Genomic DNA, 16,034 nt, shown 5'->3' with positions numbered 1-16,034 from the left:
TGAATCCTGAATTGCATCAGGTGTATTGTCTCTCTCCTTGGAAGGGAGAACAACAGGATGTCCTCCATAACTTTCAGCTGTAGACTTCTCTTTAGCCTAGACATGAACCTTGCATAAATACACAGCTCACCAATTATTATGGCTTTATCAGAAACCTTATTAACGATCATTAAAAATAATCTTGCTTAGGACTGCTATGTGCAAAGCCCATCTTTCCCATTTACTTTGTGACTATTAATGGAGTTTTTTAATGTTTATACATTAGTGCAAGGAATAGTGTTAGCATAATTCCAGTGTAAAATAAAACCAGCTGTATCCATTATAAGTGCATTACTGCCAGGAACTGTAAATATGTTTATGCCTGATAGCCTTTTGACTCAATAATATCCTGCTATCTCTGTTGGGCAGGCAAGTTTTTAAACTAAGAAAAGACAGGTTATGATTTTCATAACCAAACTGTGTTTCTTTTTGAAGTGTGTTATCTAAATTCAAATTTAAAAAAAGGTCATTAAAAAAAATCTGTCTGTAATTTTAAAGGAGAACAATTGAAATGTCATCTTCAAAGTGGTGGCAAGAAGGTACAATGTGCACTAAGAACTAGTTATTCCTCCCAGATATACACATACACAGACAAACCCTGCCATATCATACCATACAAACAATTTTAATTGTGTAGTTACAGTCAATAACCACTCCTAGTCAGAACATTTCTGCATAAAGAAAATTGTGATACACTTATAAAAACAGCCAGCTGTAACAAAATAACTGGTGTTTTCATAGCAATAAACTCATAAAAAAGAAATACACCTTTATACAGAAAATTTATACAGCTGTAGCTTTAAAATTGATTGTAAACCAAAGGAAGACACATTGCAAACATCAATTATTTTCACATTAATTGCATAAGTTTCTAAGGTGATCTATTAGTTTTATTTACCTAAGCTTATTTGCATGATAGTAAAAATTGCATACAACAATAAGAGTGAAGCTTATAGTATGAATTGCTTGGATAACATAGAGCACTTTTTATAGGCAACTGTGTAAAGCACATTTTCTCTATTTAAAACTTTTAAGACACTTTGTTTTACTGCCCATCAAAATACATTTATAAATAGAAAAAAAAAAATCAGTATGATAACAAGAGAAGCAATATTACATTTAACGGAAACTTCCAAAAAAATTAATTACAACATGATGCTGCAGGATCTACAAATAAATAATGAGGACTAAATTGTGTTTCACATTTTCTTTTTCTTTAAAACCATGTAACAATGAAAATGGAAAAAAAAAATACAGTGACCTTTATTTCCAAAAGAAAACAAATCTGAATTACGGCAGTGCCATATAATACAAGGCATTTGTTGGCATATGTTATCTTTAAACTGCATTCCACAGTCTATAGTTCTTTTGTAACATACAATAGAACAAGAGTAACAAACTCTTTTTATTTTATTTTTTTAAATAAATGTGAGTTTCCAAAGATCAAGTGTGGAGTGCTACAGTAATAATTAAAAACAAGAACAAAACAGAAACAAAAAACAGTAAATCACAAAAGTTGTAATGCTTGTCTGAAGGCTCCAGAATCAAAATCACTGGTATCATGCTTATTGGGTACACTCGCAGTGTATCCTGTGAACACAAATTAATATCAAACAATCCTCAACGCTTCATCTGTTGCTGCGAAGCAGTTTGTAAAACAGAGTAAAACATCTAGTGCAGTCTGCATTCTCCTTTTTTTTTTTCAGCTTTTGTGCAAGTTTTGGAAGATTCATTGGCCAAACAATGAATAATAAAGGTTTTTGACAGAACACAAGATGGAATTTTCATTTCATTAGTAAATACCAGTGGCACTGTTGAAAGAAAATAATACTTTTAGATCAGTCTTTCAATTCAGCATTAATCTCTGTGTTCCCTTCTACTGATAACTCTTCTTCTAGTTTAACTGAAAAAAGCGTGTTTGCATTTTTATCTTGGATGCTGTCTTCTAAATCCTTGAGCAACTCTTCTTCCTTGTACTCTGCAACATCCACCTCCAAACCAGAATTGTCCTTCAGCTTCCCATGGTGCTTGAGATAATATCGCTGGTTCTGAAAGAACTTGATAATGGTGTACTTGGGCAGGTCAAGCTGAGCGGAGAGAGTCTGGATTGCTTCTTCATCTGGATACAGGCCTACATCTTGGATGAAACTCTGTAGGATCCCGAGGGCTTCAACAGAAATCTTTGTTCGCGGTCGCGGTTTCTGACGATTTTCATCCTCAGATTCAGCTGGTGATGCTACTGTTGGTTGCCTTGGGGGTAGTCTGGGACCTGGTTGCTGCTGCTGTTGCTGTTGTTGCTGCTGCTGCTGCTGCTGCTGCAAGACAAAGCACAGCAGTTTTTTTTACATGTATTCCTGCTCATATTTTGTGTTACCACGAAAATCCGGGGGGTAGAAATTGCAAAGCTATAAACAAAGACTTAGGAAGTTTAAAGAACAAAAAGGGGAAGAAAAAAAAAAGAAAGAAAAATGGGGGAAAAAAGGGCCTATTATTGCTGAAGCAGAATGAAAACATGACTTAGTAACTCTGTGCATACCTTACATGTATCTGTATGTGTGTGAGCAGACGGGGGATAAAGGGACAGTGGGATAAGACGGAGAAGTGGAAGGAACATTCCGGCTTTGTCTGACAGAAAGCACTGGTGACATGACATTGGTGTGGTTTAGCTGAGAAATTGTAACGAACATGCTCCATGAGTCAAGTGCAGACAAGACAAAATGCTAAGTAGGTGACATAGTACAGGATTAACTTGACCAGCTTAGCCAGAACTGTAGCAAGGGCAAAGTGAGAAAAGTGCCAGATGAGGGCAAACGCACAGGAGCTCTGCCAGCAGCAGCAGCTGCTGCCCAAAAGCAAGGGCTGCAAATCTCTAGCAATAGCTAGCCTACGGGACTGGGGGGATGAGGGAGAAGGAGAGCATTTTAGCTATGTGCAGAAATATCTCACTGTTGATCTGACATTAGCATGCACTGAAGCCTCGTCAAACTTGCAAACGTTATGACAGAATGCGTTAGTTGTAAGCGCCTAACGTCACATTGTCATATCCAGCATTGGCAAGGACAAGGAGACCTGCAGTTAGGAGACCTGAATATTTTCCCTTTGGGCTCTGACCTCTCTTGCCTGTGGTCTCAGAGAGGGTCTCTCATGTCTGTGTTCAAGTATCCTAATGTATAAACAGAGAACAAATGCATTTACCCATTTCTCCATTTGTGCTGGGGATTATTTAGTTAATATTTATAAAGCACTGAGATATAAAGCTCTAAATAAGTTGCACTATTATTATTAGAAGGGAACATGCTGCATTCCAAAAGTCAGGCAATAAAAATAAGCCACTATGCACATCAGAAGAATAAGATAAAGCAAATCATGATGTAAATAATTAACAAGAACTTAAAATGAAGTTTTGCAAGCATGGATTCAGAAGCATTCTTAAAAGGTGAGGCACTAAGTCCTAGGGACGGAAATGTTTTTCTCATCTGCCACTGAAGTTCAGTACACTATAAGATCATGTTTAAAATCAAAAGTAAATTTATCGGCTACTGTTTTTGTTGACAATTCTTTAGCTTCACAGCACAGGAAGCACTGGTTAGAAAGATATTTTGGATCAGCAAATTTCTTGTCATATGGTACAAACCACCAGTTATTACTGAAAAACAACAGCAGCAAAACAAGCAGTTGCTATCACTACATTTCATTTCCCTTTGCAAGTCTCCCCTCGCCAATTTTCTGTGTGTCAGTAGTGGTTTCCAAGCTTCCACTTGCAGCTGACTCACAGACCCTAAGAAGCACAAAATAGTGTATGACTAGTGTGAACACTGGAGGAATTATAATTCTGTCCACTTAGCAGTGCCACTCGTGCTTGTGGAGACTTTGTATAGGTCTTAAGCCATTGCTTTAAGTGACCTTCTTATTCTAAGATCTGACACAAATCACAAACTGGCTAGTGGAATTAGGGCTCCCTATTCACATCCCTTCATTGTTTATGGTCTGTGAGCAGTCCCATTCAAGGATTCAGTCCCAAAGAGATTCCAGACTACTCCCAGCACACTAAATTCTTACAAGACTCAAGGCTTTGCACATACAGTTTGAAAACCTGTGTCTTAGCTACATATTTATGTATCTACAACAATTAGTATGTGGAAGAGCAGAGGCAAAACTCGGGCCCAGTCTCTCAATCCTTACTCTCACCAGCCATATTAAGAGATTACAATGCAACTGCTTATGTGAATAATATTTGCAAGATCAAACACACAACTTTTATCAACAAGGCAAGAAAATCTAAGTAAGTGGCATAGTGGTTGAATGTTTATACTGTGCATAAGCTTCTCCTTTTATCCCCTTAAGAAGCGATTTTATTAAAAACAATGTACATTTTCAAACAAGTGCTGTTTTATTACTTAATATAGATCTTTCTCTCTCTTTTTTGCTAAATCAAACAGCAAGTTTCCAGGCTTTCACAATTATTTTAGTACTTGATATCCTAAGGGATTGTCTTATTCAGTTTGCTTTATCTTTAATATACACTTGTGTTGTTTCTGGCTGTGAGATAACTCTATCCTTCCTAGCTCTGTAAATATTTTTTTTGTATAGGTAATACAAATGATATGTTGGGTCTCAGCTGAGATTGGGAAAGCACAGGGCAGTATCTGCCCTTTAAGAGGGAGCAGTTAAAAGGCTCTACTTAGGTCTTTTGTGAGAAGAGATTAAAGAGTCCCTAGCTCAGAGAGACAGCAGTCTGCACTGGCAACCTGAGCTACAATGTGGAGCAGAACAGTCAGCCATGTTCCTGGATCATGGTGCCCATGTGAGCAAAGAGTGGATGCAGCCTGTGAAGGAGGGGTACCACCACGGCCGCCCCAGAGCAGAGTGTGGCTGCTTCAGGCTCCATGTGGGTCCTGCATCCCCTCCTCTCTCTCCCTGCATGGTGCCCTCGTGCCAGCTCACCTGCGGAGCAGCACCCAGCCAAGGTCCAGCGGTCAGCAGGCCTGGTAAGAAAGCGCCTCTATGCTCTCCTTTCCCAAGGGTGGTGGGAGAGGGGCTCTGAAGGAAAAACAAACAAACATTGACTCACCCCAGCCTTGACTGGGGTTAAAGTGGGATGAGGAATCCCCTTCCATTCACTCCTACCCTGGGTGACCAGTTGCTGTTGAGGGTTCAAGCTCAGCTTTTAGACAGTAGCACAACAAGGTCTTCCCGTTTTGCTGGTAAGGCATTTGACAACGGGTGCCAAACATCTCTGCCTTCTGGTCCTGACGCCTGCCTAGCCAGGGGCAGACAGCACAGAGGCTTGCCCTGCCCAGCACACAGTGCCTCTGGGACACTGCATCCATGCACAATTGCAAAAAAACACCAAATCAAAACAAAACCCGTGGGTGGTCGCACGCTCTCCTTTGAACTGTGGTGGCGGACGGCAGCGTGTTCTTATCTCGTACCCAGAGACCTGCATTTAGCCTGGCCGGGAGGAAAGAAACACTAATTTCCTTTGCTCCGTTTAAAGCTTTATTTACTTAGCGCTCTGAGGGATTGGCCAAGGTAAACTAACCTGAATCTGTTCTGCTGGCACATGGATAATGTGGGAAGGCCTGTCACCATGGTGATGAACTGCATTGCTTTCTTGTTCATAAATGGCATCACGTTCAGGCTGAGGAAGACTGAGGAACCTTCGGATCATGGAGAGATTCTCCCAGAGGGTCCTGTTCTCTGGTGAAGGATCTTCTTTCCAACGTAACAGTTCACAGAGCCACCCCTTGAAGACAACACCAGTAAAACATTAGTTTGTTTCCTCACTTCAGGAGGGGCAAAACGAGGGCAAAATGTGTACTTTATAGGTGCTGCATTCTCCCATGCTCTCTCCCTGGTAAGAAAGGGCTTTCACTTTACAGACTGGGCTCAAAGCAAACACCGATACACTGAGAGTTTACTGCACTATTTCACAGACCCTTCCCAACCACCAGCATTTTGGAAAGCACCTTCCCCCTGGTCCCGTTGGAGCACAGCACTGTTGGTTGCTTGCTGAGAAACGAGTCAGTTGATGAAGGTAGAATTCCTTATGCACTCTCCTCCGCAGGACACGGGTTTCACTGATGCCAGTATATTCTCTCTGCTGCCTGTTTTCTTTTATGCAAGGTTACATCATGTTTCAGGAGACGGTAGATTGTCTGCTTAGCAATTCTAAAAATCCAGGTGGTACAACTCAAAACAAGAAAGTACTTCAAATATCTGCCTTGACTGCAGGCCTGCCTAAAGTCAATTGTGGTGGTAGAGGGGCTCCTTAATGTCTTTTCAAAAGACAGGAATCCTTTGACTAGATGCAGTCAAGTAACACCTTCTTATCTGCTACAAGTAGAGATGCCTCTGCAGGTGAACTTATTTCAAGTGACAGATGATTATCTGCTTCCGCATTTTTCTCTCTGTGTTACACACACTATTAGGACTTGGTTGGGGTGGAAGGAAAGATACGCTCATGCTTCTAATACACCCTTTATACCATTTCCACATTGCAGGACAGCAAGTTGCCTACTCTAATTTTACTTTGTTTGGGGATACATACTACAAAGTTGGCTGTAGAATTCCCTTCAAGAACCGCAATGGTTGATAATTTGCTTCTAAAAGAGACATACAAGTTCATCTTGAAAATTTAAGAACTGTTTTCATATGTTGTCTTAAAATTTAATTGAGGATTTTTTGTTAATCATGCATTGGTAGTTTTAAAAGAAGAGTGCAAACGCTCTAGCTAGCACAGTGTGCATCAGCAGCAATTTTTTTGTATGTTAAAATTTACAAACAAAATATGACATGTATAAGACATGCACAATTTTCTTTTAGCTCCAAGGATCTGTTTTCAAAACTAGGTCCATGCAAGTTTATTTCTTAATGTCATAGGAAAGATTATGTGACATTTTATGGAATCAATAGATAATATAAATGTATAGAAGCTTTTAGATCCTTTTTATATGTACTGGTAGCTGAAAAGTGGTTTATGCAGACTAATTTACTACTAGATACAACAGATACATAGATACAATATAGACACATCTTTTCTTGAAACATTTGTATCTTTAGCTAAAATTTAATAAATGTGGTGTAACAATATTGGCACTATAGGAGGAGGTGAAAGTAAAAAAAAAAACCTTAATGTATTCATATTATCTACGAAAATATTTAGTGCAGTATGTATAAAAATTTGAAGTATATTCTCCCAGATATAAGTGGAAAACTGAACAAATGACACAGGAGAAAATGCCCCTGAGAAACAGAAATAATCAAAATGACAAATATTAGAGAGACAGTGGCAGCAGACCTGAGGAAGCAAAAATTTAGACAGGGCTAAAATCTGCCAGGTGCTCATTAGATGTACTAAGGAGGCAGAGGAGAGGGAGGAGATTAGCAACAGCAGCAGACGGGCCTTCCTGCACCCTGGGGATGGAGGACATCCCACTCCTTCACCATGTACTAAGGGTGGATGCTGGGTATTGAATCAGGATCTACCAAGCTGACTGTGATATGTGGCCAACTGTCTTCATATTGAGCACATAACATACAGCCTGTCCCAATTGGAATCCTATGGCATATTTTAAAAACAGCAGCAAGGGTCTGTGGATTCTCCATCCCATTCATAAGGCACCCTGGGACTTCTTAGCAGGTTAACATATGAACTCTCTTTGCCCCTCATAAAACCAAAACGTTGCTTATGTTTCTCTGCCCACCTTACTTCCACAAGGATACCTGCTGCATTATGCTCAATACGCAATATTAGTTTTCTGCAGTGAGTTAAAAGAAGTGCAATCAAAAGGTGGTTTGTTAGGGGTGGAGAAGACGATGAAGAATTGAAATGCAGTTATAAAATTTTTAATTACAAACAAAAAAACCCCAACAACCAGCCTGCCTTGAAGCATAAAAATTGTCCTCCGGTTTTCTGGAGTCTGCACTCCTTCACACTGAAACTCTTGGTCCTCTTCCTAATGGTGGTGAAACACAGACCAAAGCTGACTATCACAGCAGTTCGGTGAAAGTGAATAAAAGACAAGACAACCTGTACCCTCTCAACACACCTCTCTACAGTACACAGACAGACTGGAAAAGAAATTGCACCATGCATTTAGAAGCCGCAAGTGCTTTGTCTGGTGGCCACGTCAATCATAAGATTTTATTTTTTAAAAAGGACAGTAGAAACTGTTTTTAAATGTCCATTAGTAAAAATAATTCCTAAGCAATCACATTTTACTCTGGTTAAATATATTTTGCAGCAACAGGGTTTGTTAACTAAAAAATTCCTTCTCCCCTTAATGTTATTTCTGGGTTTATATTTAGTAGATCAGAACTTATTTTTATTAGTTACTGATGGCTAACATTATATTTCCAGTATTTTTCAATCAACTTTTGATTGAACTTCTGATTCTTTATCTAAAAATGATTTGATGATTGTAACCTGAAGCCTGTCTCTGCTAGCCTTTCGGGGAAGCAGCGATTCTGATACTGAGATCAGATGCTTCTGACACAGCACACAGAATAGACTGCTATTCTACCAAAATGCCTCTCTTCCACTGAGTTCATCACTATTTTAAAGAAGTAGACATACTCCAATGAAATATATGAAAGGCAATATGGAAACAACAAACTGAAATCTAAAATTACAAGGACAGAAAGAAATTTTCAGTGTTTGTGGTTTATTTCTGAAAATATTTATGAAAGTTGATCTCACAAATATTCTCAGAAGAGACAGTGAATAGGCAGTAACAGAGGCTGTAGAGGGATTACTTTGTTAAGAGACATATTTATAAGAATATTTATGTAGCATCTTTATAATAATATGCTACAAACCCCAAAGTATTTCATTAAATTTCAGGTTCAAAATTCTGTATATGACATAAACCTAATTCATAAAAGTCAGCTAAATGAGAACGTGTGAAATGTAAGCTTTAGGAGAAGTAATCAGACACACTTTGTAATGATGAATTTTAAGTTCTGTAAGATTTTTACATTTAGGTTCTGCTTGATATAAAGAAGTATGAACGTCTGTAGTCTATGCAGTTGAATCTACAAGTCAAAATAACAAGGCTGGTTTTTCTCTTCTTACTTAAGTCTAGAGCAATTTCTGTCTACTTCAAACAATTTATTCTGAAGAAGGGTTTGGGCCATTTGTTTTCTTTTGTCTTTATAGTCTTCCAGGAAGCAGAAAGGAGCAAAAAATAATAAAGAAATATTTATAACCCAGGTCACAACTGGCTTCTATAGCATATATAGTACATCATTAAAAAAACAGTCCTAAAATAATTAAGCTAATATAGCTATGCTGCAAGGCAAACTCCCCAAAACTCTGCAATGACATTGGGAACAACCTTGATTGTAAAACAGAGTAAATTTGCCAGGCAACATTACGCTGAATATAAAGAGAGTACAAAGCAAAATATAAACATTAGCCACATGTAAATATGTTTGGAGAACTTTCAGGATGTTACTACTTTTCAAACTGACAAAGTTTAATTTGACACCTTCTGTTCTAAAACCTTTGTTTCTATTCAAAATCACGCCTTTAGCTGCTATCAATCACTATGCTCTCCCTATTACTTAAAATACTGGCATGGGCCCTGGATAAGCTGAAAATGCCATGCAGATGAATTCTGAGATAATATGTTCAAACCTGTTATATACAACACAAATCCTGTAAAGTTATGTATTGTAAACCTACATTTATTGGGAACTAAAAGTCTTAAATCCATCTGCTACAAAGAAAATACTGTTATGCACTTTCAAGTAACCAAGTACCATCTGCAAAGGTCTTGCTACAGTAAGCAAGAAAATGGTGAAAAAAAAAAGATGCTAAACCTAAGATATTTAAAATAAATAAGAGTCTTCTGTCTGGTTTTCTGATAGGGATTTAGTAAAGAAACATAAGACATCGGAGGGAAAAAAACCTGTGAAATCTGAACTGCCAAACTATTGCAGGAAAAGCGCAAAGCGGATAACTGCCAAACATTAGACTCTGCAAGACCCATGAGCATGCTTATTTTAAAGAAAGCATCTATGAATTTTTCTATGTATCCAAATGCTATTTTATTCAGTCTGACCTGTGCTGCATTTGAATAGAATCTTCTGTTCTTTTACATAGAGTGTCTAATAAACTATTCTTGTATTTTTGTATCCTTTTTATTAAAAGAAAAAAGAAATTGAAATCAGCTCTTAAGGTGTAAATGTCAACCCTAACTAGATCAAAGAGGATAGCATTACAATCATGAAAGATGTTCTCTGGGCAAAGCTTTCCAAATCAGCAACAAACACACACATCTAGTTTGGAAAGAAAAGGTTTGGACATGGAGCAACTAAACTCTTGTTTAGTGCATTTGTCACAGTGATAATAATTTGCCAGTGATGAATATTTCTTACAGAATAACTAACAAAGACTCCAACATTTTTTATAGAAGCTGTAATTTAAATCTCAGAAGGGAAAACATTTTAGAGTATCAATGCTAGGATTTGAACAGTTTTTCTTTGGTATAGTATATCTAAGATTATTTTCTATCATTCTCTGAGGTATACAGTATAATAAAAATATATGGGTTTAAAAGAAATCAGTCTAAATAGGAAGGTATTTGATGCAAACATTTTAGCAGAAAGTGTGAATTGCATTTCAGCATCTACTGTGAACAAAGACTAAGTACATAATCCATTAAACAGTACTTCTAACTCAAAAAAAATGAGTATTGTAGACTAAAGTAGGCATTTTGAATGAGCACATATTCAGCAACTAACTATAAAGCTAGCAATTTATCATTCAGTAAATAATTTTCTACTTTTAAAAGAATCTGTAAGTGTTACTTATGCTAATGAAGACTGTTTTTAATCTGCCCACAAACATGCTAATAGAGGGCAATTTTTTTTATTTACAACGCTGAAGGCACTCCGGTTTATAGAACACAGATATGAAATTACACTTGGTAAAATGGGCTTTTAATTGTCTGAGCAACCCAAATCCTTCACCTTTAACAGAAAAGCTTATAGAAAAAAGAAAGGAAAAGAGTTCATGGACTAAACTTTAAATATTGACTTTTCCCCCTTCAAAAGCCATCCAACTTGCTTTACAAATCTCATTTTTGTTCCAAATGGCTGCATTCATCATAGATATTTCCATTTCTTTTCAAAACAGAATTCATGTATAGAAGAGAAGAAAAAAGGCCAACACCACCACTTCAGTATGTGCATATAGTCTTACGTATTAAACTTGTAAACTGCTCATTGAACAGAAAGGTTGCTTTTGGAAAAGTCATAATACTTTGAACGAGATACATAATTGTAGCAAAGGAGTACTGAAAGGATTTTAAATTATTTACTAGGTTAAAAGGGTGAAATGGTACTTTAAATACATCAAATTTCATCATCTGGGCCATTTTTTGGTAGCAAAGTGGTATTGATCTTTCCAAATGCTTAAAATTAACTATTTCCAGAAGGTCATTATTTGATTAAAGGCATTAAAGTTGAGGGCAAGAAATGATGCACTTTGTCTTCTTTCCCATTCAAATAATCATGTAATTTAATCAGAACTATCCCTTCATGTCCTGTAATAAAAATGTTTGTCTTAAGATATTGTTCTTTACCTAACATATTAACCTTTAAATGTTATGAAGTTCTTAAGAATAATCTCTGCTTAGAGAAGGTTCTTCCATAATGCAATGAAAGGATCTCCAGCATTTAAATTGATAAGGCCAAATTTCCCCTACGCATTGATTGGAAAATGCATTAAACCATTCAACTGAGATTTCTCACAGCATTCAAAGGGACTGAAAATTCAGGGAGTTCTGAATCAGTAAGCTCATGCATATGGCATTGAGAAGCAAAATAAACAATGTCACTTCAGCACAAACAAATACAACAAATAAGTAACAATGGACAGTGCTTTAATTGATCTGGAAGTGTTGTTTGCGTTACATTTGTATTATCTGGAAATCACAGCAGGAACACCCACCATAGGGTAAGTAAAAACAGAGCATTTAATTCAAAATTCAGTTTCAGGCCAAGGTACTTAAATCTGACTTTCTGGATGAAGTATCTGTGGATTCAGACACGAGGACAAGCCTAGAATGGTCCTTTTCAGCCTTAAATGTTCTTCTGGAATTCCCTGACTGCTGGAAAATTTAATTTCGCTGCAGGTTTCCTAAAATAAATAAATTGTCCTGGTTATCTCCTATGCAAAGCTGAATAGATTCAAATGCTTCACAGAAGAACTTAAGACTATGGAAACAAAGGCTACCAGAAATTTTTATAAAATTTTAAGAAAACTAATTGCCTACATACTTAGAAGGTTTTGATACTGACCAACACATTTGTCACTGGAAATCTTTTCACTTTCACTTACATTTGCAACTAGTTTTAAGCACTGACTTCTTTGTGAGTTACTTTGGAGTAACTTTAAAAACTTCTGTGGATGCTGAAATACTTTGGGATACCTTTCTCACAAAACTGTGTATCTTTAATTCAAGAAGCAAAAGCTGTTTTTCAGCTTGTTCCAGAAGATGAGTTGAGATACCAGAATACAAACGCCTCTTCCTGAGATGTGGCCTAAAGTGATAATAAATATCCCCAGAAAGATGGTTGGCTTACTGTATTATTTACACTAATCAGCCTTAACTTTCAGGCTTTGCCTTTAAGCATTCTCCTAAATCAGAGAAAGTTTGAAAACTGAAGCTGTCCTTTATCTCCAGATAGTTATGGTTTATCTATTTTACTGTCTTTCATTGCTAGAACATTGAAAGAGGAAGCTAGATGTGAATTTTAAGTAAATCTGTATCTGCCATCATAATAGATGAGTTTTGGCAAAACAAACAAACTGAAAACCCCACAAACTCATAGGGCCTTTCAGAAGAAAGGTAAACTTCACTAGCAAGAAAAATTTCCTTTGTAGGATACTGAAACAGATTATGCCATTTCCTTAAATTTCTTATCCAAACTATTATTCATCTGCACCATCTATCTGGATGTTACCTCCACCTCTTCTCTGGGCTGTGGAAAACAAAAGAGTAAACATCTAGCAGCAGTACTGACAGTATTTCCCCACTTTTTTTGCTGATATTTTAGGGGAAAATGATTCTTAACCTCTCTACCTTTTCTCTCTCTAGCTGCAGCATTTTTAAACATCCAAAAAAATAAATAGGAAAAGGAAACTTGCTAAAGCAATCTCTAAAATTCAATGACAAGCAGCAAATGAGTAAAGAAACAAAATGATGGGGAGCTGTGGCCCTGCTCTCAGTCTTGTTTGTTATATTAGGTCTTTTATATGTAGAGCCACAGTGAATGGCTAAAAGCCAGTGCTACCAAAAACCTTGTCAGATTAAAGTCTGAGTCTGTATCAAAACTGGTGAGTATGTTCCCCGTGTATGAGTACTTGAGACATACAGCCAGCTCATGGAAAGAAAAAAAACCTAACCCGTAATGCTAGAAGTGACTGAAAACATACATATCATTATTTTTCAATTGAGTACAGAGGGAATTGAATCATCTAAATGAAGGGCTTCTCCCAATGCTAGGTTTCTCTGCTCTCAGCCTCCTCCACCTTTCCTTTCCCATGTTTAGACAGAAGTATCTTTTTTACAGTATTGCCTTCAATTGCCTAGCAATGACAGATAGGCACAAGTCCTAATCAAGAACATAATGCGTATGCTTTTGAATATCTTACATAAAAAGCAACTACATTCATATATAAAAAGGGAGGGGGGGGGGGAAGTAATAGATGCAAAAACCAGTGGGTGAAGCTCTATTCTGCCTCCCTCTACTCCAGATCCTTCCTCTTTCACGCACAATTCGATTGGCATTGTAACCATGAGACGTGCGTGACAAAAATGGAATTAACAATAAAGTAGAAAAAAAATCTAAACAAGAAAAAACAACTGCTAATTATTAAATAAGTCAGTCTTAATCTGGTACATTACTTTTTATAGTACAGGCATATAAAATGGGTCAGTGGGTTTCACAGAGGGTGACTGGTAATATATGGCCCTTTATCTTTTATTTAAGTAGAGAGAAGTACAGATTTCACTGCAATACCAATGTTTCCCTTGAAAGTAAATAGAACCCTAAATCCAACCACGACCCTTAATAGCCCATATTTATTTAGTCTTAAACATGCAATCAATTTTTGTATGGCAGCTATATCTGCAGTTTAGTTAGGGAAGAATCTTTAACAGAAAGAGCCTGGCAATTTTAAAAATCTTTGTACTAATATCAATTTTCAAGTGAACAGCAAATGTTTATTATTATGCTGCTTACAGAGATTTAACACTTGCTTTGAGTGAAAGAGCTCCAGTAAAAAGGCCACAGGGCCAAAGTGTCACTTCCACAACTACTTATATGTGTGTATATCACGATTTTAGGTTTGTTTGCTTATTTATTTTAAACGTAATTTCCCAGAAGGAGTAATTTAAATGTGTCTTCTTGTCCTTTGTTTTTTTCTTTCCAGAATTCATTTTGGATGAGGGGAAAATCTACCACACTGAGGAATCAAAAGCTTATTGATATTTGGACTTCGTTGTAAATTCAGATCAGCTGACAAGATGTTCCAACAAGCAGCATCATTCCAAAACATACACAGCTCAAATCTGTTCTCAGACATGCACTCCCATTTTTTACAGTTTAACTAAATGTTTTCCTATAGATTTGAATTAGACACTTAAATATCCTGAGAAAATTTCTTTTAACCTGTCCTTGCAGTTCAACTGGCTCCCGTGACTCTGACTTTTGGAGTGAAGATCACTTAATGCTCTGATAAAATGTTAAAGGTGAGATGAATCTTAAGGCAACTGAAAAGAAACTATTTCCTGACTGTCCTCCAGATTTTCTCACAAAATGAATGCCTGTGTACCTTAATGTAGTTTTTAAAAATCTTTAACAATCTACACCTGTGAAAGACTGACATCTCACAGCAAATGAGAGGGAGCAGCATATATCTCAACCATGGGAAAACAAAAGGCAGTGAAGACCTTAGAAAGCTACAGTACCCTTACTTGTAGCATGGCTGCTTAGGGCATAGACTTAAAAGAATAGAAAAGTTGAATTAAAAGGGAAGCCGAAGAGATTGAGTTTCCCCCTTCTGGGTGGGAAACAACACTAGAGTGTTTTCAGGTCGTTTGCTGCCAGGATGGTGATATGAACAACCACAAAGGAAAAGCTCCTACAGAGAGCAGTGCTTAGTCTTAGACTGTTCCTCACTGGCCAAGAAAAGTGCCAGCCAAGCTGAGCCCCAGCCATATTTCCAAGCAGCAGTTTCACCAGCAGCTTCTACTCTTAAATCAGATGCTGCATGGAGCATACGCTTCTTCCTGCCCTGATCCCTTTGCCCCGTTCCCCAAGTGAAAAGGATCAATCCCTTTAATTAGACTCTCTCCTCATATTAAATCAGAGTACCAAATGATTTCTCAGAGGTGAAGGAAACTGGATGCCCCAAAGCAAAAATAAAAAGAATCTCATTTAAGCCCTTCATAGTTTTTTTTTTTTTAAATAACTATTTTTATACAAAGAGAGGAAAGTTCCCATATCTGTAGAGCTTTCTCTTTATGTTACATATACCACAGACACTATAGGATGCTAAGCACAAGGCTCAGCAAAATACGTAGTCACCTAAGCTCACCCATAGATGTAACTGATACGTGTGCAAATCTTGCTCAGTTGCAGTCCAAAACCTCAGGGAATTCTGCTAAGGACCACTCAGTCCATCTTTAACAAAGATCCTGAAAACTACTTTCATATGCTTCTCAAATGCCACCTTGAAGTAAGAGAACATGACACTGCACAGGAATAAAAATGAGATGACCACTGAATAACAATGTGTTTTCAGACAAAATCTGGCAGATTTGGAATCAGATAAATATTTACAAATTGGATTTTTTTTTAAAAAAAACCTTAGCTAGGTGCATGCTTGCCCTAACCTATTCCTTATATGCCAACAGTCTGGAGTAATTTGCAACCAAAGATATGAAGTTTGAGAGATTAAAGAAAATAAAAAAATAGAC

The 16,034-nt window shown here is 37.2% G+C and overlaps 1 protein-coding gene across 3 annotated transcripts in view; it reads right to left on the bottom strand.

The window, feature by feature from the left end:
- Positions 1 to 1,475: 1,475 nt before the first annotated feature.
- The window catches only part of SATB1 (SATB homeobox 1), a 91,790-nt gene continuing 77,231 nt past the window's right edge, over positions 1,476 to 16,034 (bottom strand). For all 3 annotated transcript variants that reach the window (XM_061996595.1, XM_061996592.1, XM_061996594.1), the window contains 2 exons: positions 5,582 to 5,785; positions 1,476 to 2,354 (listed from right to left, as the gene is read on the bottom strand). In XM_061996595.1, coding sequence (XP_061852579.1) covers positions 1,878 to 2,354; positions 5,582 to 5,785 — 681 coding nt within the window. In that variant the 3' untranslated portion in view covers positions 1,476 to 1,877. The remainder of the gene's footprint in view (positions 2,355 to 5,581; positions 5,786 to 16,034) is intronic.

Source organism: Colius striatus, chromosome 5 (assembly GCF_028858725.1).
Source record: "Colius striatus isolate bColStr4 chromosome 5, bColStr4.1.hap1, whole genome shotgun sequence".
Taxonomy (NCBI): domain Eukaryota; kingdom Metazoa; phylum Chordata; class Aves; order Coliiformes; family Coliidae; genus Colius; species Colius striatus.
Note: the sequence above shows the minus strand (reverse complement) of the source record. Positions and strands in the feature narration are given on the sequence as shown.